The 27,905-nt window shown below is 42.1% G+C and overlaps 1 protein-coding gene across 1 annotated transcript; it reads left to right on the forward strand.

The window, feature by feature from the left end:
* LOC142659773 (gap junction delta-2 protein-like) lies at nt 1-27,536 on the forward strand. Its single transcript, XM_075836226.1, has 2 exons — nt 1-1,053; nt 23,381-27,536. The coding sequence occupies exons 1-2, from the start codon at nt 983-985 to the stop codon at nt 24,210-24,212; spliced, it is 903 nt and encodes a 300-aa protein (XP_075692341.1). The 5' UTR covers nt 1-982; the 3' UTR covers nt 24,213-27,536.
* Nucleotides 27,537-27,905: the final 369 nt, after the last annotated feature.

The following is a 27,905-nucleotide window of genomic DNA, read 5'->3' on the forward strand; positions in this document are numbered from 1 at the left end:
GACTGGGGAAAGATGCAGAATGAAATCAGCTTATAATATGGCAGAAAATCTCCTCCCATCCAATAGAGAAAGAGTCATTTATCCGGATTAACCGAGACAGCGGCATGTGGGAGAGAGACAGAAAAAGAGAGAGAGAGACAGACAGACGGGGATATAGAGAGAGCGTGTGCAGGGAAAAGTGACAGCGAGAGACCACAGCGTGGAAGATCAGAAGGGGAGGGATCTACAAGGAGTGAGGGGGAGACAAAGGGAGAGGAGGCAGAGGGAGGGCAGAGAAAGGTAGAAGACAGAAGGATGCGAGGAGACGAGGGGAGAAGGCAGGTAGTGTCAGGGAATGAATGGGGGGCAAGAGGCGAGAAGGTGAGTGAAGAAGAGGAGATGGCAGAGAGGGAGAGATAACCTGGAACTTATGCTGATCACCGGCAGAAAAACATCTCATCTGGACCAGCAGCGATTTCAGCACTGGACAGCGACCTGGCTGAGGAAGGTGGATGAGGGGGAGCTGTAAGCAGCAGAGGATGCAAACATAGAGGGCGATCTTAGACAAGAAGAGACGCTGTTATTCCTTAACTCATTAAACAGGTGCTTGTTAAGGGTTGGCTGCGTACCCAACAGACCATTGTCATTTATTATCATTGGAGAGCTATTGATCTTAGCCGTCGGGGCATCGATGTAGAAAGAGGCGTGTGTTTTCCATGTAGGAGGAATTACCAGCCATCTCCAGGAATAGGTGGCCAGTATCAAGGAAATGCTACCTGCCCCATATAAAAGATTTGGGGTGAGCTGAGGACAGGACTTTAGGTAGCAAAAGAGGAGGAGGGGAGTTGTGGCTCTCCCCATCTCCCACTGAGGATGTTTCCCAGGAGTGATCGGTAAAATTACGAGGTGGAAATCCGTAGTGGGAAAAGGTGGTTGGAGTGGGGGGCCAGCTCGTTCCTCACCGGTGTCCGAGCTGAGCACGGCGGGGCAAGAGGCGGACGTGATGGGCGAGTGGACCATATTGGAGCGCCTGCTGGAGGCTGCGGTACAGCAGCACTCCACCATGATAGGGAGGTAAGCTGATGGACTGCAATGGAGGGGTGGGCTGGGGCCCAAGGGCTTTGAAACATGGGATAATACAATTCAATGTGACATGGTTTTGCACGCCATACATTACACCTTCAAGCACTGTAAAGGGCCAACCATACTCTTAAATACATTAGGGCAATGCAGATGTCCTCACACCAGAGTAGAGAAATCTGGATTAATGAGCGGGTGTGGTGTGTATAGAAATATTTGCAAGAGCAAAAGATGAGGGGCATGAGAATAACATGATATATACTGTACCTGTATGTTTTTTCCAACATGTACTGGAATTGAAAGAGTTAATGAATCTGTAGGACCAATCCACCCAAGAGGACTGGGCTGATATTCAGAACCCTGCACCATGTATTGTTTATAACATACATTTACACAATCCCAGTTACTTAAAGGGGGCATAAAATGGGCTGAAAATAATTTGGCCGTTTTTCCATTTAACCCATATAACCCCATTTCCATGCCGCAGAAATATGAATGTAAAAGGCGTGTCTGTCGTCATCCTCAATATTTACTATATGTCTTGTGTGTTGCTAGGTCACCGTTGGAGTGCAAGTGTAACCATGCAAACCTGTCACGGCGTGATGGATGTATGGATGCTACGCTGTATTTCCGTGTACACACGTTCATTTCTAACTCATAAAGATCACTTGTTCCCTGCAGTCTTTTCTTTCTCCCCGCCTGAAATGTCACACTCGATTTGCCATTTTCTTTTGCTGTTTCATAACCCTTCATAGTCCTCACTCCTCATGGTTTGAGCGGATGAATTTAGTGGAAAAACTCATAAAAATCATTCTCCCATATAACAGCGGCAACACGGAATACGTAACGGCTTCCATATCATTTTAGAGTAGATCCACTTTGGTGTGGATCTTGTTGAGGAGGGTCCGGCCTGGTCATTTCATCTCAGATACATATGGCTGACTCATTGGCAAGATAGCTGTAAGTCAGTGGTCCCCAACCTTTTTTGCACCAAGGACCAATTTCATGCAAGAAAATGTTTCCAGGGACCAGCGGGGAAGAAGGGGGGCGGGAGGTTTTGTAGGTGGGGTTGCGGTTGGGGAGTTAGGGTCCTTTCACACGTTGCGTAAATACCGTGGACTTTCCACAACGGAATTCGTTGCGGAAAATCTGCCAGAAGTCTGTATTCTTCCTCCAGGCCGGCCTACTGGTATGACGTTTCATCCCATGTGACCGCCGCTGCAACCAATCACAGGCTGCAGTGGTCTCCTGGGATGAAACGTCATCCCAGGAGGCCGGCCTACTAACATGCCGGCTAAATACTTTTTCGCAGCCGACATTCCGGGCGAAAAATTGCACCATAGTTTGGTGCAGTTTTTCACTTGAAATTCCCTGGGGCCATCCGGGAGGATACCGGATACCATGGCCTGATACCAAATGATCCGCGGCCCAGTGGTTGGGGATCCCTGCTGTAAGTAATGTAATTATACTCCAAAAACCTATGCAATTAACAATGCATGACGGGGTTATTTTACTTTCCTGGTGTGTTATTGTAGGTGTAATCTGGATTTGATAATCTGACTTTATAATCTGGTACTATCTGTCCTACAGTAATTCTCAATACCCATTATTTTGGTCTTCAGGTCTGTATATTTCTGCTGTAATGACTGTTAGGCTATGTTCACACGGCGAATTTTGCTTGGCGGCTCCTGCCAAAAAATCAGCCGCAGAATTATTCCTGCCGTCAGCAGGACAATTCCTACTCCCATTCACGTCAATTGGAGGTTTGTGCGGAATCCGGTCGAAGATCAGGCAGGACGCTTCTTTTGTCCGCTAGCTGAAAAAATCATCTAGCAGAAAAAAGAAGCGTCGGCCTCCCATTGAAATGAATGGGAGGCGGAATTTTGCGGCGGAATCCGCAGCGATTCTGTCACAAAAATTCTGTCGTGTGAACAGGGCCTTAGTCTTGGGCTTTCTTGATATATAAGATCTTGAGTTAGGTAGACCAGCAGTGAGTATACATTTCTATACAATTCAACGTTCCTCAGCTTCCTAGGAGCAAGGATTCTTAAAAATGGCAGCCAACTGGCCAGATTACAACATAGGCCCTTAAAGGGGTCATCCAGTTTAGTTACAAATACCTTTTTAGAGGATCCTCATCTCTTGGCCAGAGTAGACAGCAGTTACAAGGAGCGTCTCCTGCTCTGGAGGACCCGGCCTGTCCTGCATTATAGACAACACATTGATATGAATGTGCACTGTGTAATGCCTAATTTCTTCTGTGGTGGCGCTGCAGGGAAATCGAACATTTACTGCCAGGTATCCCCACAGAAAACAGATGATCGCTGGGGGTCCAGCAGGGGGACAATTTGTGATGTGCTTTTTGTCAAAGAACTGTTCTAACAAGTAGGGATTGTCCAAAGTGGAAAACCCCTTTAAATGCAGTCAGCAGATGATCAACCATATAGGATCTTTTCTTCTGGTGGGTCCAGGGTACCCCAGCCTGACATTGGAGAACTAGATGACCCCCTATTCAGTTCAGTGGGTCCTCTTAGAATGGGAATGTGTACACCAGACAACCCCTTTAAAGAAGGTTAGTTTTAAAACCTCTGGGTATTAACACCACATTTCCTAGCTGTAATCTACTGTAATCTCATTTTAATCTAGGCAGGATACAGAATTTCAGAAACTTTTTTTCTAGGTTATCAGTTATTTAATACACACTATTAAAGTGAACCTCCGCATTGGGCATACATATGCAGTATAGACACTATACAGACACATATGCAGTATAGACACTATACAGACACATATGCAGTATAGACACTATACAGACACATATGCAGTATAGACACTATACAGACACATATGCAGTATAGACACTATACAGACACATATGCAGTATAGACACTATACAGACACATATGCAGTATAGACACTATACAGACACATATGCAGTATAGACACTATACAGACACATATGCAGTATAGACACTATACAGACACATATGCAGTATAGACACTATACAGACACATATGCAGTATAGACACTATACAGACACATATGCAGTATAGACACTATACAGACACATATGCAGTATAGACACTATACAGACACATATGCAGTATAGACACTATACAGACACATATGCAGTATAGACACTATACAGACACATATGCAGTATAGACACTATACAGACACATATGCAGTATAGACACTATACAGACACATATGCAGTATAGACACTATACAGACACATATGCAGTATAGACACTATACAGACACATATGCAGTATAGACACTATACAGACACATATGCAGGATAGACACAAGCATTTTTATAACACGCATATTATCAGTCTCTTTTTGTCATGTTGGACCAAAGGAGTGGCAGCAGAACCCTCCTGGTATCCATTTTGGTACTAACAGCAAGTGGCAGCAACAGGGAGAAGGGAAGCAATCTCTAACCTGTGTATGCCAACAGTGCTGAACATCGATGCTGGTGATATGGGCAGTTCAAACTGGGTTTCAGTACCATTGATGGGTGCACTGGAGCCCTGCGACACACCCAGCAGAAGATGTTTCTCCCTGTCCATTATGTTGTGCATATATTGTATAAAAGCAATGTAGAATGTAATGTTGTGCACTCCAAAAAGTGGAGGTTCACTGTAAGAAGTTGTTAGAGCAAGTAGCACTAAAAAAGGGAATGTCTCTTTAAAAATAACCTATTATTGAAAATCAAGTTTTTATGTTAGACATATTTCTTAAGAATTTTTGATGATTTATTTTTATTTTATATGTATTTATCTTTAGTAAAAAATAATGCTAAAATATTGCAGTTTTCTGTCTGGCCACTGAGCCTCACAATAGACTGATACTTCCTGTTCTGTAGAGATCACTTCTCAGCAGACATCTCATTATCATTACAGGCAGGATTACACTCACAGGTAACATCTCTATAAAAAAAAAACAGGATCCACCATTTATAATAGACTGATATTTCGTATTCTGTAGTGATCACTTCTCAGCAATCATGTCATTATTGTTACAGGCAGGATTACACTGACAGGTAACACCTATATATACTAGTCCTTCTCAATTAATTAGAATATCATCAAAAAGTGAATTTAATTCAGTAATTAAATAGTGAAACTCATATATTATATAGATTCATTACACACATAACACATCCATAACACCTCAGCAGTGTCACAGGCTGATCGCCTCCATGCCACGCCGCATTGATAACACCTCAGCAGTGCCACAGGCTGATCACCTCCATGCCACACCACATTGAGGGAGTAATTCATGCAAAAGGAGCTCCAACCAAGTATTGAGTGCATATACTGTACATACTTTTCAGTAGGCCAACATTTCAGTATTAAAAATCATTTTTGAAATTGGTCTTATATAATATTAACATTTCCTGAGACACTAAATTTTTGGTTTTCATTAACTATTACCATAATCATCAACATTAAAAGAAAAAAATGCTGGAAATAGATCACGCTGTGTGTAATGAATCTATATAACATGAGTTTCACTTTTTGAATTGAATTACTGAAATAAATTAACTTTTTGATGATATTCTAATTCCTTGAGAAGGACTAGTAAATAACACAGGAACCACCATTCATAATAGACTGACCCTTCCTGTTCTGTAGAGATCACTTCTCAGCAGTCATCATTATCATCACAGGCAGAATTACACTGACAGGTAACACCTATTTATAGATAACACAGGATCCCCCTTTGACAATAGATGATGGACACAGCGCCCCTCTTCCCCCTATTTGCGCAATAACCACTGCACAGGTACCGAACATGCCCATAACACTCTCCCAAGAAGTCAATAAGTCAGCTCCAGACTATTGTTTCCTGTGGTCCATGTGGCTGCTGTAAAGCATATCTGTACATGCTGTTAACAACAGCACAAGCAAGATGGCTGCCCCATAATCATGTAGAGAAAAAATTACATATGTAATACATTCCCCAGTCAGAATGATCTTTTGATATGTCATAGATACATGCGAGAAGATCACATTAGTCATAGGTCTTTGATCTTAGACCACTACAGATTTCCAAAATGAAAGGGCCCTATAAAATAGCAAATCCAGTCATTGGGCACTGTATTGTGGATCTGTAATATGAGGCCTTACTTTTAACCTGATATATTCAATCTAGCCATTATACACAGAGAATTTTTCAGCCCGTAATACACAGCCGCAGCCCCGCTCTAACGGCGAAGATCAGAGAAACTTCTGATCTCCCCCTTTAACCCTATGAATGCCACGATAAAGGCTAATTGCGGTGGAGGGATGCTGCGTCAGTTGGAATCATAACTAGAATGGGCAGACAGCCCATGGTCCATTGAAGAACCCTATGACTGTCTGACGATTTTTCCTGTTGTTAGGGCATACTTAGGTATGCCCTGACAACTGCCTGTTTACTATCAGTACCCTGGCTAATGTTCTGGCATACACAGTTAAAAAAAAAAAAGGAAAAGGAATAAAAAAAACTAATATTAAAAATAAACGTGTGTTTTTTACAATGACTAAACTTTATTAAAATACCAAAAATTAAATATTGTAAACATCGTCACAACCGTAACAACCTGTGAAATAAAGCACCTTTTCTATTTTTGCTACATCTTTGGAGTGCTGCATGATTTTTGCATATATATATATATAATAAGTTAGGGTGGGTTCACACAGAGATTTTTGCAGGAGGAAAATCTGCCTGAAAATTCCGTTTGGAATTTTGAGGCGGATTTTCCTCTGCCTGCACGCCAAATTTTGCGGCGTTTTTTGCCCGCGCCCATTGAGAGCCGCGGGCATAAAGTGCAGCGAAATACGCTTTCTCTGCCTCCCATTGATCTCAATGGGAGGTCAGAGGCGTAAACGCCCAAAGATTGGGCATGTCCCTTCTTTTTCCCGCGAGCCGGTTTTTCCACTCGTGGGAAAAAAAACGCCTCCGCCTCCCATTGAAATCAATGGGAGGCATTTTCGGCCGTTTTTTGGCGTGTTTTCTGACGCGGTTTCCGCGTAAAAAAACTCTGTGTTAACTGACCCTTATGACGGCAGGAATGCAAAGAGGAAAAATAAAGAAAGTGTGTCTGGTCCTCAAGGCCAAAATTGTCCCAGTCTCCAAGGGGTTAAATCAGTGTTTCCTGGCTATAAACTAGAATGATTATATTTTATTTTTCCCCAGCTAATGCCACTCGTGTCACCTCTTAAATGTTAATTACATGTTACATAAAATGTACTCAGGCCAATACTTTTTAGCTGTAACTAAGGTTCTGTCCTTATTAGCACTGGAAAAATCTATTAAACCTTGAGTTTTATGGGGGAGGGTTGAAGTTGTCACTAAAAATAGGAACGAGGAAAATAATTTTTGTATCTACCACTGGGAATGTTTTACTATGTTTCCTCTTCTGGGACCTGAAGAAATAATAAATTTCCCCAACTAAATCTCAGAATACATTCAGCCTTGCACTGAACTCTTGCACTGCTTGTCATGACACTGCAGACGCCACTAGAGGGAGCTCATTGCATAGAGATATGTGCATCTCAGAGTGCAATACTAGTTGTATAATTCCCTATGCACTCAGCTCCCCCTAGTGGTGACTGCCTGCAGCCAAAATTATATAATTTATCAAGTCAGAAAAACAGAGCCCCCTTATCCAGATATAGTATATCATAAGATAAATTAGCACAGTATTTTGTGCGGAAACTTATATTTTTGCCCTGAACTAGGTTGCATTATGTGCAATGGTTACAAGTTTAAAGCTAATATATTCCAATATGTTCTAGACCACCTATTACTATCCCGTATCTTCAGTTAAATTAAGTTAATTTCCCCCAAAACTGACTGATGGTAAAAAAAAGAATCCTACTTATATGATGGGGATAAGCCTCATGCTTTCAGATCTTATTGTGGTATACCATCCAAATTGTCTGGCATGGATGAAAGTGCATTTTCTTGCAGAACATGAAATACTCATAATACTCTTCCTTTCATTGTACCTACAAATTCAATTCACGCAAATACTGAAATCCAGTAAAGAAAATTAGATGTCCTTGATAACACCAAAGATTGCAGAGTCCTAAAAGGCCATTTGTTCTCCACATCTGTATGATCCATAAATGACCTTTAGTGTCTTCTTTCAACCAACGCAATCATAGCCACTAGATTTACAGAAATAATCTGCAACGTTCGTCTGTTATGCAGCCGAATTTTGAGTTGACGTATTGTACTGCTCAGTTGTCTATTCCTGCTTCATGTTCCAGGCCGTAAGCTTCTAGCTCCCCAATAATAATGTACCCTAGATACCTACTCTTCAGTTGACCAGCTTCTAATCAATAGTTCACAGTCATCCCACTCTATATTTACTGTATTTAATCATCTTTGGTGTAATGCAATTCACCTTTTCCTAGATTTCTTTAATTTTTTTATATACTTAACAATTATACGGTAAGAAAGGGAAACCAATCATTCAAAGAATGACTCATGACCTATGACTCAAACAGCCCTAGGCCCCTGAGCTGGAACTGATGTCACTGTGGTGACATCATCTAGTGTGAGATGCCCAACCAATCAATAGCTGTCAATGGAACACTTAGATTCCTGCTGAGCTCCACTGTTAGGTGCTATCCTCTACATAATGTTTGAGGAGATCGTAGGCTACATCGGCTCCTAGTTGTTTACTGCCCAGTTGTTAGTCCACCTGCCAGAATGTAGAGCAGCTTCAAAGAGCGTCTGTCTCAGGAGGATCTGGTCTGTGTGTACATTAAATGGACAGCTCATTGAGTTCAATGGGCACCATGTAATGCTTCATTTCGCCTGTGGTGGTGCTGCAGGGGAATTGAACACTTACTGCCGGGACCTCTTGCAGATTACAGACGATCGTTGCGGATCACAACCATGGAATAAAAAAGGCAATTTCGAAGCAAGAAAATCCTTTTAAGGAAGAATTGCTGCCCAGTTCCGTCACTGCATTTATTGTACATTTAGATTTTAACATAACCAATGTCTGTATAGTAAGAATACACTGCATCCTCCGTTGACCAGTTTACATTGTAGAACCTTATTATACATTGAGCGGTGTATTTTGTGATCATTGCCCTTTAATATCCATCTGGCTAATATGTGATAGACAGCATCATTATACCACGGGCTGTACGCTCAACAAAACATAAGCAGTTTCTCCTCACTTTCCACCCATCAATCACCCATACGTTGCATGCAATTAGCACTATCACTAACTATTGAATTGGGCTGATTGAAGAAGGCTATAGAAATGAATGGTATTGATGCCTTGTCCAATTCTCCCTTCCCCCATGTCCTTGTCATGGGTGAGAAAACTGCACAAATCCAAAAATTATCTGGAGATCGGAGGATAGGCCATCCTCATAGTGACAATACAGATGAGTTCTGAAGTTGATTCTGTGTGTGTATATGTATATATATATATATATATATATATATATATATATATAGCACACAAGAAAATGGCGACAGCACACTGCGAGCAGCAATGCCACCTAAACACTATAAATAAATATGCATTGCTGATGAATCTACTTACAATAGTGAGGTTCTTAGCGCAAATTTTTATCAAATTGTGTGAGCCCACCTGCCACGACAGAGCGACCTCTATAAGGTGGGTACTTATGCTGCACAAACACCCAGTACTAGGACTAAGCCTACATATTCTTGGGGATGGTAGGAACCAGCAATAAAGTAATTAAAATCACCCAGGGCAGAATGGGAGGAGTGCAAGATCAAGAAATGGGGGCAGTCACTCTGCCCACATATATGCAATACAAAAGAGACACAAAAGTTTGATCAGCACATTCCAACAAAATGAAACAAAATGTGTATAGCGTTCTTAGCGCACATTTTAATTAGTTTAATGTTGGTTCCTACCATCCCCAAGAATATGTAGGCTTTGTCCCAGTTCTGGGTGTTTGTGCAGCATAGGTACCCACTGTATAGAGGTCGCACTGTCGTGGCAGGTGGGCTCACACAATTTGATCAAAATGTGCGCTAGGAACCTCACTATTGTAAGTAGATTTATCAGCAATGCATATTTATTTATAGTGTTTAGGTGGCATTGGTGTTCGCAGTGTGCTGTCGCCATTTGCTTGTGTGCCGTATAATTTTGCAGTCACAGGCGTTCTTGTACCTGTATACACGTTTTGTTCCATTTTGTTGGAATGTGCTGATCAAACTTTTGTGTCTCTTTATATATATATACACACATGCTGTAGTTTAACTTCTAATAAGATTGCACTCTCTTCAGATTATTTTGTTTGAGGCTAATAGCACCACAAAGTGAATAATGACGGCATTATCATACCCCTGACATTATGCATGACCTACATAATCCATCAAAGCCCAGCAGCGCGTTATGGTAAAATATTCAGACCTATCTATGTACTTCGAGTACAAAAGTCAGGAACCAGGTAATTTTTTACATTAGCTGCTTTATTTTAAAATGGACTATACATGATATACATCATTTCCATACAAAATATCACAATAACTGTTTAACCTTTGCAGGATTCATACAAAGACTTTATCACGACGGTTCTACCATCTATAACATACATCCACTGTGTCATAAGTGGAAGTTCAAGACTACAGGCTCTAAATGTCTGATAAGCGGTCAAAGATGGCCACATACAAGAAGAAACTAGTCGGAGAAGTTGCCACCTTTGCTCGGTTGTTTCCATAAATCCCAAAGACTTCCATGAAGAGAGAAGTACACATGCATGGCCAATTTACCATTTAGTCCTATCCTGGATTAGGCCACTAACCCTTCCAGGGACCTCCTTCCTATATGTGGCCACCTTGGACCCTACCTATAAGACATTTATAGCATATCCTGCCCTGGCTATGTTATGAAGGACTATACAGTGAAGGAAATAAGTATTTGACCCCTTGCTGATTTTGTAAGTTTGCCCACTGTCAAAGACATGAACAGTCTAGAATTTTTAGGCTAGGTTAATTTTACCAGTGAGAGATAGATTATATTTAAAAAAAAAACTGAAAATCACATTGTCAAAATTATATATATTTATTTGCATTGTGCACAGAGATATAAGTATTTGATCCCTTTGGAAAACAAGACTTAATACTTGGAGGCAAAACCCTTGTTGGCAAGCACAGCAGTCAGACGTTTTTTGTAGTTGATGATGAGGTTTGCACACATGTTAGATGGAATTTTGGCCCACTCCTCTTTGCAGATCATCTGTAAATCATTAAGATTTCGAGGCTGTCGCTTGGCAACTCGGATCTTCAGCACCCTCCATAAGATTTCGATGGGATTAAGGTCTGGAGACTGGCTAGGCCACTCCATGACCTTAATGTGCTTCTTTTTGAGCCACTCCTTTGTTGCCTTGGCTGTATGTTTTGGGTCATTGTCGTGCTGGAAGACCCAGCCACGAGCCATTTTTAATGTCCTGGTGGAGGAAAGGAGTTTGTCACTCAGGATTTGACGGTACATGGCTCCATCCATTCTCCCATTGATGCGGTGAAGTAGTCCTGTGCCCTTAGCAGAGAAACACAACCAAAACATAATGTTTCCACCTCCATGCTTGACAGTGGGGACAGTGTTCTTTAGGTCATAGGCAGCATTTCTCTTCCTCCAAACACGGCGAGTTGAGTTAATGCCAAAGAGCTCAATTTTAGTCTCATCTGACCACAGCACCTTCTCCCAATCACTCTCAGAATCATCCAGATGTTCATTTGCAAACTTCAGACGGGCCTGTACATGTGCCTTCTTGAGCAGGGGGACCTTGCGGGCACTGCAGGATTTTAATCCATTACGGCGTAATGTGTTACCAATGGTTTTCTTGGTGACTGTGGTCCCAGCTGCCTTGAGATCATTAACAAGTTCCCCTCGTGTAGTTTTCGGCTGAGCTCTCACCTTCCTCAGGATCAAGGATACCCCACGAGGTGAGATTTTGCATGGAGCCCCAGATCGATGTCGATTGACAGTCATTTTGTATGTCTATCATGTTCTTACTATTGCACCAACAGTTGTCCCCTTCTCACCCAGCGTCTTACTTATGGTTTTGTAGCCCATTCCAGCCTTGTGCAGGTCTATGATCTTGTCCCTGACATCCTTAGGAAGCTCTTTGGTCTTGCCCATGTTGTAGAGGTTAGAGTCAGACTGATTAATTGAGTCTGTGGACAGGAGTCTTTTATACAGGTGACCATGTAAGAGCTGTCTATAATGCAGGCACCAAGTTGATTTGGAGCGTGTAACTGGTCTGGAGGAGGCTGAGCTCTTAATGGTTGGTAGGGGATCAAATACTTATTTCTCTGTGCACAATGCAAATAAATATATATAATTTTGACAATGTGATTTTCAGTTGTTTTTTTTATATAATCTATCTCTCACTGGTAAAATTAACCTAGCATAAAAATTCTAGACTGTTCATGTCTTTGACAGTGGGCAAACTTACAAAATCAGCAAGGGATCAAATACTTATTTCCTTCACTGTATATAACACCGGCCATCAAGGCACATTGGACCTCAATTGTCAAAACTGTCTCATGGCATTGCTGCTTCTAAAAATCGATCAAGGTTCAGCTTTTATTCCCATACCTATAGGTAATTTAGGACTATTTATGGTTTCCATAAAGCAGTGCATTGTGGGTGCTTGTTGACTGTTCTTCAACATATGGATTTCATCATGTCCAATCCTTTGTAGGGAAGCAGGTCAAGGGAGACAGCTGTCAGTCAGGCAATCATTCGGCTGACAGCTACAATATCTTATGTGTATAACCAGCTTGAGGACTAAACTGAAGGATCACATGTCTGACAGCGGAGGAGCCACACCGCTGTCTGTTTCCGAGGGCAACCCGCAGAATTCTGAATGATGCAATATATGTGATATGATAATTTTTATGTACAATTAACCTGTGGAGTTTTGTAGAAACTGGAATTAGGCTTTATTATTTAATTCATTTTTCTCAACCAATATAACAAGAATAGGTGATTTTCCTCCATTTACCCTCATGTCGATTTAAGGCTTAACATTCTGTACTGATTAATTTCCTAATATTTATTTATTTATTAATTCTGGCTGCTTGCAGTTACCACTAGAGGGAGTGAAGGAGCTTACTGTATACTGTTTATTCATAAAATTCAATAGTAAAACAGTATGCAGTAAGCTCCCCCTAGTGGCAGCTGCAAACAGACAAAGTTTTCTCATATAACTCTGTCTATGCAGTAGATTTGGAGATCTCTATCAGGGGAATGGATCTCCAATCGCTATAAAGATATATAATAAAATTATTCAGCGCAGAATTTTAGACCTAAAAGCAGCATTGTGTTAAAAGATGGAGATTCACTTTAAAGTAAAAAAAAAAAATCTGCACTAAAAGCCACAAGTCAAAAATACATAACATATTGTGCTTTTGTACAATTTTGGTAGGGCGCTCAAAACTGTCACTATTGCCCCCTCTCGTCTATGTTTTAATCTACTCATGGCATCTGAGCTGACACTGATTGAACTGATAATACAAAGCATCCCATGTAGTTTCTCTCCACATCCTCAATTTTCATTTCTGCAAAATAAACTCAGGTCTGGCTTTACTGGTGATTAATCATTGCACATGCCAATACCAGGCCGTCCAATTAGTACAATCCATTACGGGAACTTAATTAAGAAAAAATGATTGCACAGCGGAGGTAAATGCCGGCTTCAGAGGACAACGTAAAAGTAACAATGATGGTTCTCCCATGAAGGCTTCACCTGCTTTACTTATCTATTAAAAATCCCTGGATATTTTCACTGACATAATGTCATGTACAGATTGGTTAGATTTTCGTCTCATGATGAATAACCACAGTGCGGTTAGGAGGAGGCTGTGGGATATAGGAGTGGGGGAAGGTAAATGTATACTACTCCATATCTGCTTCCCACATACTATGTGACTTTGCAGAGCATGACAGACAATAGGCTACTTCACATATTCAGGCATCATACAATAACCACAAGTCTATATACACATACAGTATATATATATATATATATATATATATATATATATATATATATATATATATATATATATAGTTTGAGCCGCAGCCTATAGATATAAGGCAGCAAAAGGAGCACTGACATGCAGAAGATGGTGGTGCCGCTCTCCTCCTGTAGCAGAAGGTAGGAAGCCTTGTAATGTTCCTATTGGGGTGGTGATGGACCCAGGGGGGGGGTACAGAGGTGACAGTTGCACATGTTCCTTGGTGCGTGAGGAACATAAGTAGAAAACATGATACAGATTTTACATTGGAGCCCAGCAGATTCAAGTTGCCTCTGGATGGGCCCCTTTGCCCACAGGGCCCATATGCTGCTGCATGTGTGATATGAGAACTCCCTGAGATCCTCAGAGCGGTGGGGGCTGTGTAGTATTACAAGCCCTGGACATGTTGCCATTTAGGATTGAGATGGCACCAAATATCACCCCATCCCAATTCTTGCCTCCAATATTTGACACTTAAAGTAAAGGCAATTTGGCACTGGACCCGCCACTGGCCCGTGTTAATCATTAGGGTTCTTCAGTCAATTAATCAAGGTGCCATTCCTTGGACCTTTGATATTCATCATGGGTGAATTTTTTATCTGACCTCCAAGCTAGGAGATGACTTGGTTGGGACACTACCTTGTAGGGCATGTCTCGAAGGGACGTTCCTCTAGTACGCCTATTGGTATTAAGGAAAAAAAACTTCTTACTTTGAGATAAATGTAATTTTTGGTAGCCCCTGCCTATGACCATGTTATGGTTGGTGGACACATACTACACTTTAAGAAACTCTCCACTAGTAGATGCAGTGTTAGACATTTTTCCTTAGTACCCGGGTCCATAATGGCATAAAGGAGGTGGTGGCACATGCTAAGAATAGGTTTTTACTCATTAACACCTTGAAGGCACCGCATCCAGCTAGTGCTAGAAGTCTCACCATGTGCTGGCACCTTTTACAAGATGCAGAGGATGACCCAGTGACAGCTTATGCTATAACTGTGATTAACCATTAGTATGACTTGCCGAGTGTATCCCACATGTTCAATATCTATTGTCTTCAACGTGGACATCAATAATTTCCATAGATTTTTCTAGGGATGTAAGTTCTCTGTCTATTAGATGTTTCATTCCGAAGAATGAAAACAATTTGACAAATTTCTATGGAGGAGGTAGGGGAAGCAGTTTGAAGACATAAGGCACCCCATGGCGCCACATGATGATGTCATCTGTGGCAGACGTTCTGGTTGTATCTGAGGCACTGTATGGGGGCACATGTGGCAAGAAATATAGGGAGTATCGGACAATGAGGCACTGTATGGGGTCTTCTGCAGCTGGCACGGAGGGGGATCTATGGCAGCCACTCTTGTAGGCATCTCTGTGGCAGGCACTTTGGTGGTACTTGAGGCTGAGTTTCTGTATGAGGGTGTGTGTGGCACCCCTTTCTGGGTGCATTTGTGGCTGGTACTTTGGCGGCAATGTCTGTGTCAGGATCAAGAGATGAGCGGTCCCACAAAAAAAGTCATTTTCGGGGTACCCCTTTAATAGCAGTTTCATGGGATAAACAACAGAGAGAGCTGCATAACACCAGTTATTACTTTTAGGAATAAAATATGTTAAATCCTCTATCTGTTCTGTTCTAATCTGTTTTCTACAAATTACATAATCCGTCATCTAAACCCTGCCTTGTATATTAGGTCAAGGGCCAGCTGTATAATGACCCATTTGTTGTAGGTCAGATGGTAAATTTGACCCCTTTATACTGTATCATTTGTGGCTTCATAAAGTGATTGAAGTGGACTTTAAGATTTTCGGTACTTGGACCTAAGGAAGAAGAGAGATCTAGTAAAATGTCATACTCCACCAGCTAACATATAACCTTTGGATCAGTTGTAGCTGTATATATATTATTTTTTTATTTAATATATATTTTTTGTATGGATTAAGAGAGACTTGGATGCTCAAACGAGTTATCCGACGCCACAAAAAGAAAAAAAAAACTCCTACAACACATGTATATAATTTCCCTTGTGGTACTACATCATTTTCTAAAAGAAAATTAGAATTTAGTTGCATTAACATACCCGCAATATTGCGGCACAAACGCTCCTTCCGGGACTTAGTGATTTAGCTTGTGCGGATAAACTACATATCCCATCATGCTTTTCTTACCTCACTGCAGCCTATTCCCCGCTCCATTCCTCGCCTCTGATAGGCTCTGCTTGTGGCCAGCACTAAGGAGGGGGCTGGTTTACAAGAGGAGCAGTCACAGTCCCCGGCCCTCTAGGTCACCTGATTGATGATGCGCCGACACCAACAACAGGAGAAGGGAGGTCGAAGTCACGTGAGGCTGTGTCGGCACGTCATCACGTAGAAGGAAACTACAGAGCTTCCTGCATCACGTGATTGGGCTTTCAGTCCACGTTTTTGCACAGAATTGAAAATTAAAGTATATTGGTAAGTCACTTGGATTCCTATTCTAGGAATAATAGTGGCCAGTTTTAGGTCTCCGGACACTTCATCTTAAGACAAGTTTTTTTGTGGATCTTGCTTTTGATTGGTGAACTATAGATATAAATCCAGCTACAGAGCACCAACTCCACACACCATCACAGATAAAGCAAAACATTCACAAATGCCCCACTATGTATATGGCGTAAACTTTTCCTGCCCATGATTCTACTGAACATCCTCAAGCATCATTGTCTGCAACACTTCCATGAATGTCCACTCCCTGGTGGGCCATAAGAGAACACACCAACTCCCTGGTGGGCCATAGGGCAACACACTAACTCCCAGGTGGGCCGTAAGGGAACACACCAACTCCCTGTTCAAAGGTTACTTACTTGCGAACAGAGATCAATACAGGAAAGAATGGAACAGCTGTCATTTCACAGTGGCTCAGCTTTCTATGATCAGCAAGAATATACTTAGCTCATACTTGCCTACTCTCCCGGATTGGGGAAATGCAGATCTCCTGAACTCCTGGCAAAGCAGACAAGTCTCCCAGGGGAGCTAGTTGCATATGTATGCATATTGTTCTCACTGAGTTCAAGGGAAGCTGTATAATATGTATGACTGTAAATGGGGGCACTATATGCTGGTACTGTTTGTGAGGTGGCACTCTTCTGACAGTATTGTTTATTATGGGTACTATCAGGGGGCAGTCGCCTGGCACTGCTTACCATGGTGCCGTTTGTTGGCAATGTTTAGGTGGGATACTCTGCTGGCAATTTTATTTATTGTGGGGCACTTTGCTGGCACTGTTTATGGAGCCTACTTAGTATAGTGGCAGCTATATACCATGTCACGATCTGTGGGTATGTGGACCCACTGGGCGTACCGCCGTAGCGGGATAGCAGCTGGCCAACAGAGTACCAAGTCAATATATAAATAGTCCAAGCACAAGAGTACCTGTAGTGGATCAGACAGTAATGGAGGCTCGGCACAGATGGGACCTGGACAGCAGACACCAGACATGGTGTAACACAGCAGGTGGAATCGGTGGCACAACATGACTCCAACAGGTTTAAGGCACAGAAGCAAATAGCACGGGATACAGGGTACAGGTAGCAAGGCACAGGAACAATGGGAACAGGATAACACTAAGGGAACATTTGCAAGACTAACATAGGAAAATACAACAACGCTCAGGCAATGAGCAAAGGGGCAGAGCACTTCATATAGTCCAGGGTGATCATGGGCTAATTAATGATAATTCCCATGTGCGCGTGCTGGCCCTTTGAGGCTGGGCACGAGTGTGTGTGTGTGCGCACCCTATGGGACACAGCGAACCGGAGCGGAAGCGAGCACTGGCGTCTCTTTGGGGAGGAGATGCAGGCCAGAACTCACAGATCCATGGCTGCAGCCGTCGGGTGGTGAGTTATCCCGACGGTCCGCGACCATGGACGCTACATACCATGTGTATTATATTATTGCAGTATATATAGATCATGTGACAAGGCATTTTGATTTCTTGACCATCCCGAGTTGATTCCAAAAGTTAGTAGATTTATTATATGCAGCAAATCCTCTAGAGAAGAAAACACTCCTAGAGATCAGCTGTTTACTGCATCTTCGTGCAAGTTTCTCCGAGCCTGTAGAAGAAAAGCGGAACATCCCACTAGGGCATTGTGCACTCACTGCCATTGTTTGCGTGAGTGCATGTCTAGTGCCCTGTGGTGCAGTCTGGCACATGTGCGACCAGCCTTTCCATCTGCTCCTTGCTGCACGCAGACCATTGCTCTCTGCATGACAGAACCGCAGATCATGGCCTCATTTTCCTGCTATTTTATTATATATGAGAAACATCAAAACCCCATCTGTTGAGTACTGTCTGTACCTTAGATTGTAAGCTCGTTGTGAGGGTGTTCAGCCTAAACATTTACGGCAAATGCTGTTAACCAATTACAATCAACATAAGTAGACGACATGTACATAATGACTATCCTATATACCGTATAGGATTCGCAGTACACATTAAGCCTTGGGTGGATCTTACAGGCAACAATTAAGATGTCTGACCTGACAATGGACATTGACTAAATTTACTTATTGGATCAATTACCATTGTCATATGTGAACAGTAGCACAGGCTAAAGATGGTATTACACGGCCCGATGTGGGCCGTGTAAACGAGCTCCGATCAACGAGACAGCCAGTTGATGGGCGCTCGTTTGCTCCTTTCACAAGGAGCTAGTATGGGGACGCGCGCTCATACTCCGATCACTCGTCCTCATACATTTGTATCACGCTCGTTTGCCCGATAATTGACCAGTGTAAAAGGGACTTAAGGCCTTATTCACACGAGAGTGTCCGAGTTGCGTCCGCGAAAAACGGACCGTGTTGCATCCGTGGGGTTTTGTGTGTCATCCATTTTTCTCGTCCGTTTTTCTCTTCTGCAAGCACTTCCCGGCTTCACTTTTCTTTCGGCATTACTTTAGCAACTGATCCGTGAAAAACAGACAGCACACGGATGTTGTATGTGTACGGTCCGTTTTTGTCATGGACCCAAAGACTTCAATGAGCGTGATGTCGGGTCCGCAAAAATGGACCAGAATACGGCATGCTGTGAGTGTCTTGCATCGGACAGATGCTTCGTTGAAAAAAATGGATTTGGTGAATTGCCCCATTGACTTGTATGCGTTAGTGTGCTGTCCATTGAGAAATATATTTGTGTGAACAAGACCTGAGTGACACAAATGACAGCCCCAAATTCTTCCAAATATTAGTGCTCACAGATGAATTTCTGCACATTGGGGCCACTTAATATCTACACTGGGTAGGCCAAGTACTTGTGCCCATACAGTAATCAACATCAACATAGAATTGCCTATATAACATTGTGCCCACCCTACAGAATTAACTATAATATTGTGCCAGCCAGATAACAGTGTCCATAAAATAATTAAAGGGTTATGTGGGGACCGAAAATTATTATCAGTGTAGTCACTGCAGTATGTGATACACTCACTAGTATACATTCCGGTCCTCCGTTGCGCTGATGATGAGATTTTAATCAATTTTTATAGCGCTGCCGGTGGACTGGAAGTCTAGTTGCACAGTCTTCCTTCTTGACGACACGACTCTTCGTCATGTCACCGTTTTCCTCTATGTAATCAATGTACTGCTTGTACATGAAGTACAGCGGGGCCGGTCACATGACAAAATGTCAGATCGTCATGAAGGAAGACTGTGCAACTAGACTTCCAGTCCACCGGCAGCGCTATAAAAATCTATTAAAATCTCATAATCAGTGCGATGGAGGACCGGAATGTATATTAGCGAGTGTATCACATACTTCAGTGACTACACAGCTAATCATTTTCAGTTCCCACATAACCCCTTTGAAGGGACTGTCCTATCAGGACAACCCCTGTCCATATGCCCTATTAGGACATATGACATCATAGTGAACGTCATAGTGTAGGGTCCTCTACTTGGGTTCCCCCGCTATGTGTTAGAATGTAGAGACGATCTATAAGAGCTCTGGTGGACCCGGCACGTCCTTGCATTATATATACGGACATTCATTTGAATGGCCAGCATGTAATTCTACGTTTCCCCTGAGGTGACACATGGGGATCCTGAGACACTATGTGGTCACCCTTGTGGTACATTATCATTGTATCTATTGGACTATACTATTATATAGACACTTTTTTTAAAAATTTCCTCTAAAATCAGGATAGATATCGTCATCATGTTTCTCATTTCCGATATCGCCCAAATCTACACCTACCTCCGTCACTCTTTGCCCTCCTGTGACATTGCCTCGCTGTGCCGTTTCTCCCACATTACAATGTCTATCTTCACCTCTTTGTCCTCTCTTCTCCTCATTTTACCATTCTCTCTTTTCTTCTGTCCTCTTTACATCATTGCAGGTATCACTGTGTATTATTCTAGCACAAATGAGACATGACATGCACACGTTCTTCTAATATCTGGAGATCTCATCAAACAGACAGCACAAATGTGCTGGGTCTAACAATATCTGGACAGATCACTGTGCTTATACATTTATTAAACAATAGAGCCATTTCCACTACTCCCCCTATCATCTAACAGATCTCTTTAGGTCATGTTTCCTAACCTGATATACAGATATTTTTGTCCTGTTGTGTGTCACGGTTTGATTTTTATTTGATAGCACATCATAAGATGTATCCCATTCCTGCATTGTTATTGCATATCCATACCACAATAAAATGATATAAATAAGGTATCACATTTCCATTGGCTAGAAACAGTGACGTACCTACCATAGTGTCCCTATTTTTTAGACCCCTTCACTACTGCTTGTACCTTCCATAGACACACTTCTATGGGGCCCACAGTGGTAGGGGGCCTGGCATTTAGCACCTTCCCCTGATTGTCAAAGCAGCCATTAACAGCCGTCACCAGGGGATCTCACTTCGTACAGACTTGTTCCACCCAGTAATACATGTCTGTGTATTCAGGATGTTGCTGCCTTCACTAGCTCTCATGCATCAGCACAGCTTCATTCCTGTACTGCTTTCTCCTTCTACACTCCATGGGATCTCCTTTCCCTTCGGCGTCACAGACACTGGTGCTGAGGTGTATGTGATTTGCCCCTCCCTTTGCACAATCTGCTGTGGGTACTCACCTCTCTCTTTACACAGATACACATCCTGTGTAATCTTTCCCACTTCCATCCCCTGTGCTTTCAGTGCTATTTTTAAATTGATAGAGTAGAGCCTATGGAAGCTTTCACCCCCTCTCCACACTCTGATCTCCTGTGTATAACCTCTTCCCCTCTAACACTGAGATAAGGCAGGGGGAGAGCAGAGAGAATGACACAGACAGAAGCAGTGTGCTGTTGGATCTATGTCAGAATCAGCAGGACAGCCAGCTGTGTACAGGAATTATACAGACTCTGCAGCAGTAAATGGTAGAAAATGTTTAATGAAGACTATTTAGAAAGTTGCTTTAAATAGCATTTAGGAAGCAAATAAACAATTATTTTAAAAAAACAAAAAAATTTAAGGGCAAAGGTGTCCATAGACTTAAAGGAGAGAACGGTGGAGTAACCCCAAGACATTTCTCCCCTTTTTATTTGACAAGGTTGAGGGGCCTCTGGGGAAGTGAGTCCTATGCAGGTTTCCTTGCCATTAGAAAGTGGGATTGGACAAAGCTGAGCTGGGCCCTATAGGACTGCTTATATGGTATGTAAGATAGAGAATGTCTTATACAGCTATACAGTGTTTGCATGAAGGGATGTGTCACTCTCACATGATGGCACTGCACGCCATCATAGCTCCATTGTTGCACCAGTCAGATTAAAAGGTACAATGCAATGTGACAACTCGGTTGTCACAGGTGGGATAGCCGAAAACCCTCGCTGCTTGTCCTATGGCTGTGGGATCATCACAAGCCATCAAAATCATTGTATAGCCCCCACTTTTTGATATGCTATTTTTAGATTAGTTTAATAGCAAAACAAGGGTTAATAAAGCAATCCTCTGCCAATGAAGCTAAGGAAAGGCAAAGGAAGAGGTAATTATATCAGCTCATTTGTTTTAAGACATAGACAGCGAGTTGTTCAATTTAAATATGCCAGTGCGGTTTATGTTAGGGATTATTTAAAGATTTTAATCAAATTAACAATTCTAATGACAAAGCGTCTCTACAGTACATAATGCTCCTCAGAAGGAAGTATGAGTGTGCATGATAATAATACATTCTCATAAGTGATGTCATTTTATTCAGATCCAGAGCCGACTTCTTTATTCAGAACTAAATGTTCAGTTGTCTTATTTTACATAGGGGACACATCTCCTGCCTGGTTTGGACTTCCGCTAAATCCAAAGCTGATCATAGTTGGAAATACCACAATAGCAAAGTAACAAAATCATAGGTTCTGCAACTGAATTATATAGGCAGGTTACTAAACCGGGCAAAATACCCATAGGGGCTCAGCGATTGTCAGGTTTGTGTCTTCAAGCAGGATCGGATAAAGATATGTAGGGGCTACTGGGTGAACTTAAAATGGGGAGCTACTATATATTTTGGTAGGAGTAAAATAGCAGTGCCATATAGTACCTACATATTTCCACCATACAGTGCTTAACAGTACCATACAGTGCCCACATAATGCTGCCATATAGTGCTTTTATAGTACCATACAGTGCCAAAATGACAGTAAGTAGTGCCCAAATAATAACACTATATAGTTCCTGGTGCCATGACATGAGTTTATACCATTTTTAGGGCAGGGTGGTGGAGTCTATGATCCAGCCTTGCCTTCAGATGTCAGTATGTTGAGCAATGGTAAGTATTGGTACCTATGATATATACTGTTTACATTGTTGGATATCATTGTAACATTTTTTGGTTCTTTTTCCTTTTATTGTTCCCCATAAACATAAATATCATCCTTTTTCATCTCTCAAACCTAATTATTTCATGTTTTTAGGGGAGGGTTTATGGGTTTTTTACTTATATGGGAGATTATAGTATTATGTATTTTTATGTTATAAAATGTATTGATTATTTCATATCAGATGTGTTGTAGCTGTCTTATGTGTGAATTGCCTTGTGTGTGACATCACATTAATAACCAGTGACATCATAATAGTTATGATTATGACATCCCAATAGGGATTATTGTGACATCACAAAATTATGTCCTTGACGAATGTTGTTAGGGTCCTTTCTTATAGGATAAAAGAAAAGGCCAAGCCTACTGCATGACAACACTTTTAAAATACAGGATCATTGTAGATTTTGGCTATGCAATGTGACGTATATACAGTACTCATTATCTTCTTCTCTTCCCGGTAGGATTCTGCTGACTGTAGTGGTCATTTTCCGCATATTAATTGTGGCTATTGTTGGGGAGACGGTCTATGAAGACGAGCAGACAATGTTCATGTGCAACACTCTTCAGCCTGGCTGTAACCAAGCCTGCTATGATCGAGCTTTCCCAATCTCCCACATCCGGTACTGGGTCTTCCAGATAATCCTTGTGTGCACACCAAGCCTCTGCTTCATTACATACTCTGTCCATCAGTCCGCAAAGCAGAGAGACCGGAGATACTCCTTTCTCTACCCCTTGCTAGAGAAGGAACTGCCACGAGAAAACAGGAGAATGAAAAATATTAATGGGATCTTAATGCAGAACCCAGACCTGTCCTCCAAGGACGAACCAGACTGCTTGGAAGTAAAAGAGATCCCAAGTACACCCAAGAAAGCAGCAAAAAGCCCCAAGGTCAAACGTCAAGAGGGCATATCCCGCTTTTACATCATTCAGGTCTTCTTTAGGAATGCTTTAGAGATTGGCTTCCTTGCGGGACAATACTTCCTTTATGGCTTCAGTGTGCCACCGATCTTTGAGTGTGACCGCTACCCTTGTGTAAAGGAGGTAGAGTGCTATGTGTCTCGGCCAACCGAGAAGACAGTCTTCCTGGTCTTCATGTTTGCCGTCAGTGGCATCTGTGTCCTTCTAAACTTAGCAGAGCTAAACCACCTTGGGTGGCGAAAAATCAAGACGGCCATGAGGGGAGTACAGGCTCGTAGGAAGTCAGTGTGTGAGGTGCGCAAAAAGGATCCATCCACCTTGGCTCAAGTGCCAACGTTGGGGAGGACACAGTCCAGTGAGTCAGCTTACGTTTGACCCCACATGTGGTCATGCCAATGGTTTAGAGATCTTCTTTATGCTATAGGGAATGTAATTGGAAGTATTACAAAATTATGGCAGAGAATGGTGTCAGTCTTCCAACCACCAGTGGAGACCCTCATAACTATGCTCGCAGCTTGTCAATAATTATGGCTGCCGGCTTGTCATGGGAAGCAAAGTTTGGACTTAGTGGGAGCGGATGGGGTGGGCCACGTGTAAAGGGTGGGAAATGAACATATAGACAATTGCTTTTTTTACTACAACTTTGGGCCTGTAAATTGAAGAGTTTTGCTCAGTATTATTATATTCTGCAACTTATCTTGTTTTTATAATGCCATCCACTGACGGACTGATGATGATGATGGAGAGTGGTATACTTGGATTAGTATCCTCCAGGGTGTGTATAAATATAGAAAATCTGCACTAACTTATAAGAAGCCATAATAACAGGCAGGGAGGACAAATAAATAAGATAAATAGGGGTTCTTTAAGAGAGGAGTTTGAAAACCTCTCACGACTGTTATATACCTCTCACCTCCCACTCACTGCGAACTCCCTCCGATAAAATCCTCATTCACACCTCACCTGCTCCCGAAACAGAATTGCCAATTACAAAACCTGCTAAGGAGCTAGGAATTTCTTTTTATTTATTTTCTCTAACACATATCATGAATTAAGACATTGAAGGGCACAAGAACACCCGGCAGGCATGATAAGAGAACACTGTAGAAAATAGGGTCATAAAAAGATTGCAAATAATAGATTAATTTTTAAAAAAAGAATAAAACAAGCAGGCAGAACCCACGAAGATGCAAAGACATGGACAGGGAATAAAGGAAAGCAAGATGATATTAAAAGGAAAGAGAAAATCCTGAAGGAACATTGTATGGTGAAGAAGACATACTGAGTGAATGACACTACACCCAACAGGCATGTACAGGAAACACTACTACACCCCATATGAAGGGTTAAGAGCTTTCATTTAATAAGGGATATATGGTTGTCACAAGATCAGGGGCTGGCCAACATGCACACTGCTACTGGGGTGTCAAGATTAGCACTGAGGGGGGTTATATGGAGAGCAGAGCCAGACTGGGATCTTAGAATGAGGGGACCAATTCTGGTGTACTGTACTGTATAAGAATAAGGGTGGAGCCATGCTGGGGACCAGGAATGAGAGGGGGTCATTCTGTGGTCTTGGAAAGAGAGGGGGCCATTCTGGGTACTAGAAATGAGAGGGAAGCCATTCTGGGGACTAGGAATGAGAGGGGAGATATGCTTGGAACTAGAAATGAGAAGGGAACCATGTTAGGGACTAGGAATGAGAGGGGAGCCATACTGGGGAACAGGGAGCCATGCTGGGAACTAGGAATGAGAGGGAAGCCATGCTGGGGACTAAGAATGAGAGGGCTTTTTATTTGCGTGCTGTACATGTTTGCTTACTGTACACACTCTAACCTGCATTCTATGTACTTTTTTTTCTTTAAGAGGACCACCCCCATATAGGACAATTATTCTGTGCAATTTTGTGTGGTCAGCTCAAAGAGGTTTCACTGAACATACAGATGCAATACGCCCATTTGTGCAAGCCCATACACTCAATTGGCAGCCCATTTGTGCCAGTCCTTGCACTCAGTTGGCAGCCCTGTGTAGCAAGTGGAAGTCCAGTAGAAAAGGTAATAGATTATTCCATTCCCCCAACATGCAGAAAGAGGAAACATGTAGCATGGAGACAGTCAAGAAAATCTCAAGGAGGACAAAAGTTACATCCATCAGACATGCATAAGGAACATTTCCACACTCAACATTTAGGCAAAGGGCAAGAACAAGGCTCAAGATCCTACAAGACGAAACACAGCAAGTGCCAGTAAGCTTATAGGTAGAGCACTACAACACCCAGCATTTACAAAGAGGATACATCAGGTAAACATAGGGTACACAATAAAGTCTACTAGTCTCAGAAAACATCAAGCAAGTAGAATGAGGATACATGAAACATCTAAGCAGGCACAATGAGGGAGCGCTGAAACACCTAGCTGTTGAGATGAAAGGCTTCGGGGCAGATTTCATATACTGGCAGACAGTATTAGTAGCATGCCTATTGACAACTGAAAACTACTCAACCTAATTTTTATTAATTTTGCATGTTAAAAATAAATATTAAGATTTGCTATTTGCAAGATGGAATGATGCCTCCAAGGACATGAATGTCTTGCTTGGGGAAACCTGGAGTGCATTTAGTGATTGTAAATTTGGCATGTTGTGGTGCTATCTCCATTCTCATTCAATATATATATTAATTATTACCATCTATATATAAATTATCTGCATTTTCCATTAATAATAAATTGTCACAGTAACTGGAATGGCTTATGGCCACCAAAACTCTCATTCATAGGCAGAGATTACAACCAGCACAATGTATGGGGGACATCCAGAACTGGTTATTGACCTTCACTAATTTAGGGTTGTCACGTCCACCTGGTTTGACCTCTAAATGTAAAAATTCTGAGGATGGTAATACAAAACCCAAGTTAGAGGAGGAAATTTAAATCAGTTGAAATCCGTTCATCTATATATGAAGATGCCACTTCTTGTAATAAAGGGATCTAGTCCATCATCAAATCCTTCAAGGTGACCTCCCCAGTGATGTGTTGGTAACTGTTGCCCGGGGAAGGTGGAGACAATATTCTGGAAGGCTTTGGGGACAACCACCTTCCCACTTGGCAGCCCTCTTCTCCCCCACACGGCATTCTAGGTTACCTTCCCATTATATACTTTTCTATAATAACAATTCCATATGTTCCTTGCCAAGATGCTAAAAAATGGGTCTAGAGACATACAGTAGGTAGCTTATGCAAAATTATTTAGCAATCCCTTTCAGGATTTCTGTGGAATCAATAAAGACGGCTGGGACATAAGGTTAAACCAGTAGCCGCAATCTAGTAGCAACTGTGCTCATAGGCCAACTGTGCCAATGTGGTCCAACAGCTTGCCCATAAGGCTATGCCAATGACGTCTATCAAATCTAGATGTTATATGGGACCCTTTCGTTTAATGCACTTTTTGTATAGTTTTGGAGAATTATTAAAACTTCTATGAAATGTAACTCATATGTGGTGCTAAATCTCACTATAGGGGCTTGAGAGGGGTACCGCTAAAAATGTGTGTAAAGACAGGCAGCTGAAAAATACGGATTCTGCTCTACCCATTAATAATTGGTGAATACTAGGGGAGTTAAGAGGCAGAACCATGATCCACTTTTAAGAGAATTTTTTTTAGTTGTATTCAAGATGGCAGCTTTAACTAGTACAATGCATCATACTCTAATAGGATCAATCCAGGGGCGGACTGAGAGAAGTCTTGGCAGACGGCACTAAACATCTACCAACCACTACAGACATGTAACACTTGAGGTGGGTAAACATTGCATTAAAGGGGTGCTCCGACCAAAAAGTTAGCTTGGCAGGGGTCTGACCCCTGAGATTCCTACCAATCACTACAAGGGAACTCCAGTTCCCAATTCCACGCAGTTGCATGACCGTGGTAAGGAGGGGCTTGAATTGGGTGTTGGAAACAGCCAAATGCTGAGTTTTTTGGCTGGAACACCCCTTTAAATAGAGAATTCATTCAAAGATATTGGAGAGTGCCCCAAACATGCGTGGCCAACTCATTCCCACCTCTCCTCTG

This window comes from Rhinoderma darwinii, chromosome 8, assembly GCF_050947455.1.
Source record: "Rhinoderma darwinii isolate aRhiDar2 chromosome 8, aRhiDar2.hap1, whole genome shotgun sequence".
NCBI classification, from domain to species: Eukaryota; Metazoa; Chordata; class Amphibia; order Anura; family Rhinodermatidae; genus Rhinoderma; species Rhinoderma darwinii.

Excerpts from the sequence above, each read along its gene's own strand:
- LOC142659773 (XM_075836226.1), top strand. The coding sequence starts at position 983 with ATGGGCGAGTGGACCATATTGGAGCGCCTGCTGGAGGCTGCGGTACAG. Across the intron at positions 1,054-23,380 it reads CACTCCACCATGATAGGGAG|GATTCTGCTGACTGTAGTGG; the intron begins GTAAGCTGATGG and ends TCTTCCCGGTAG.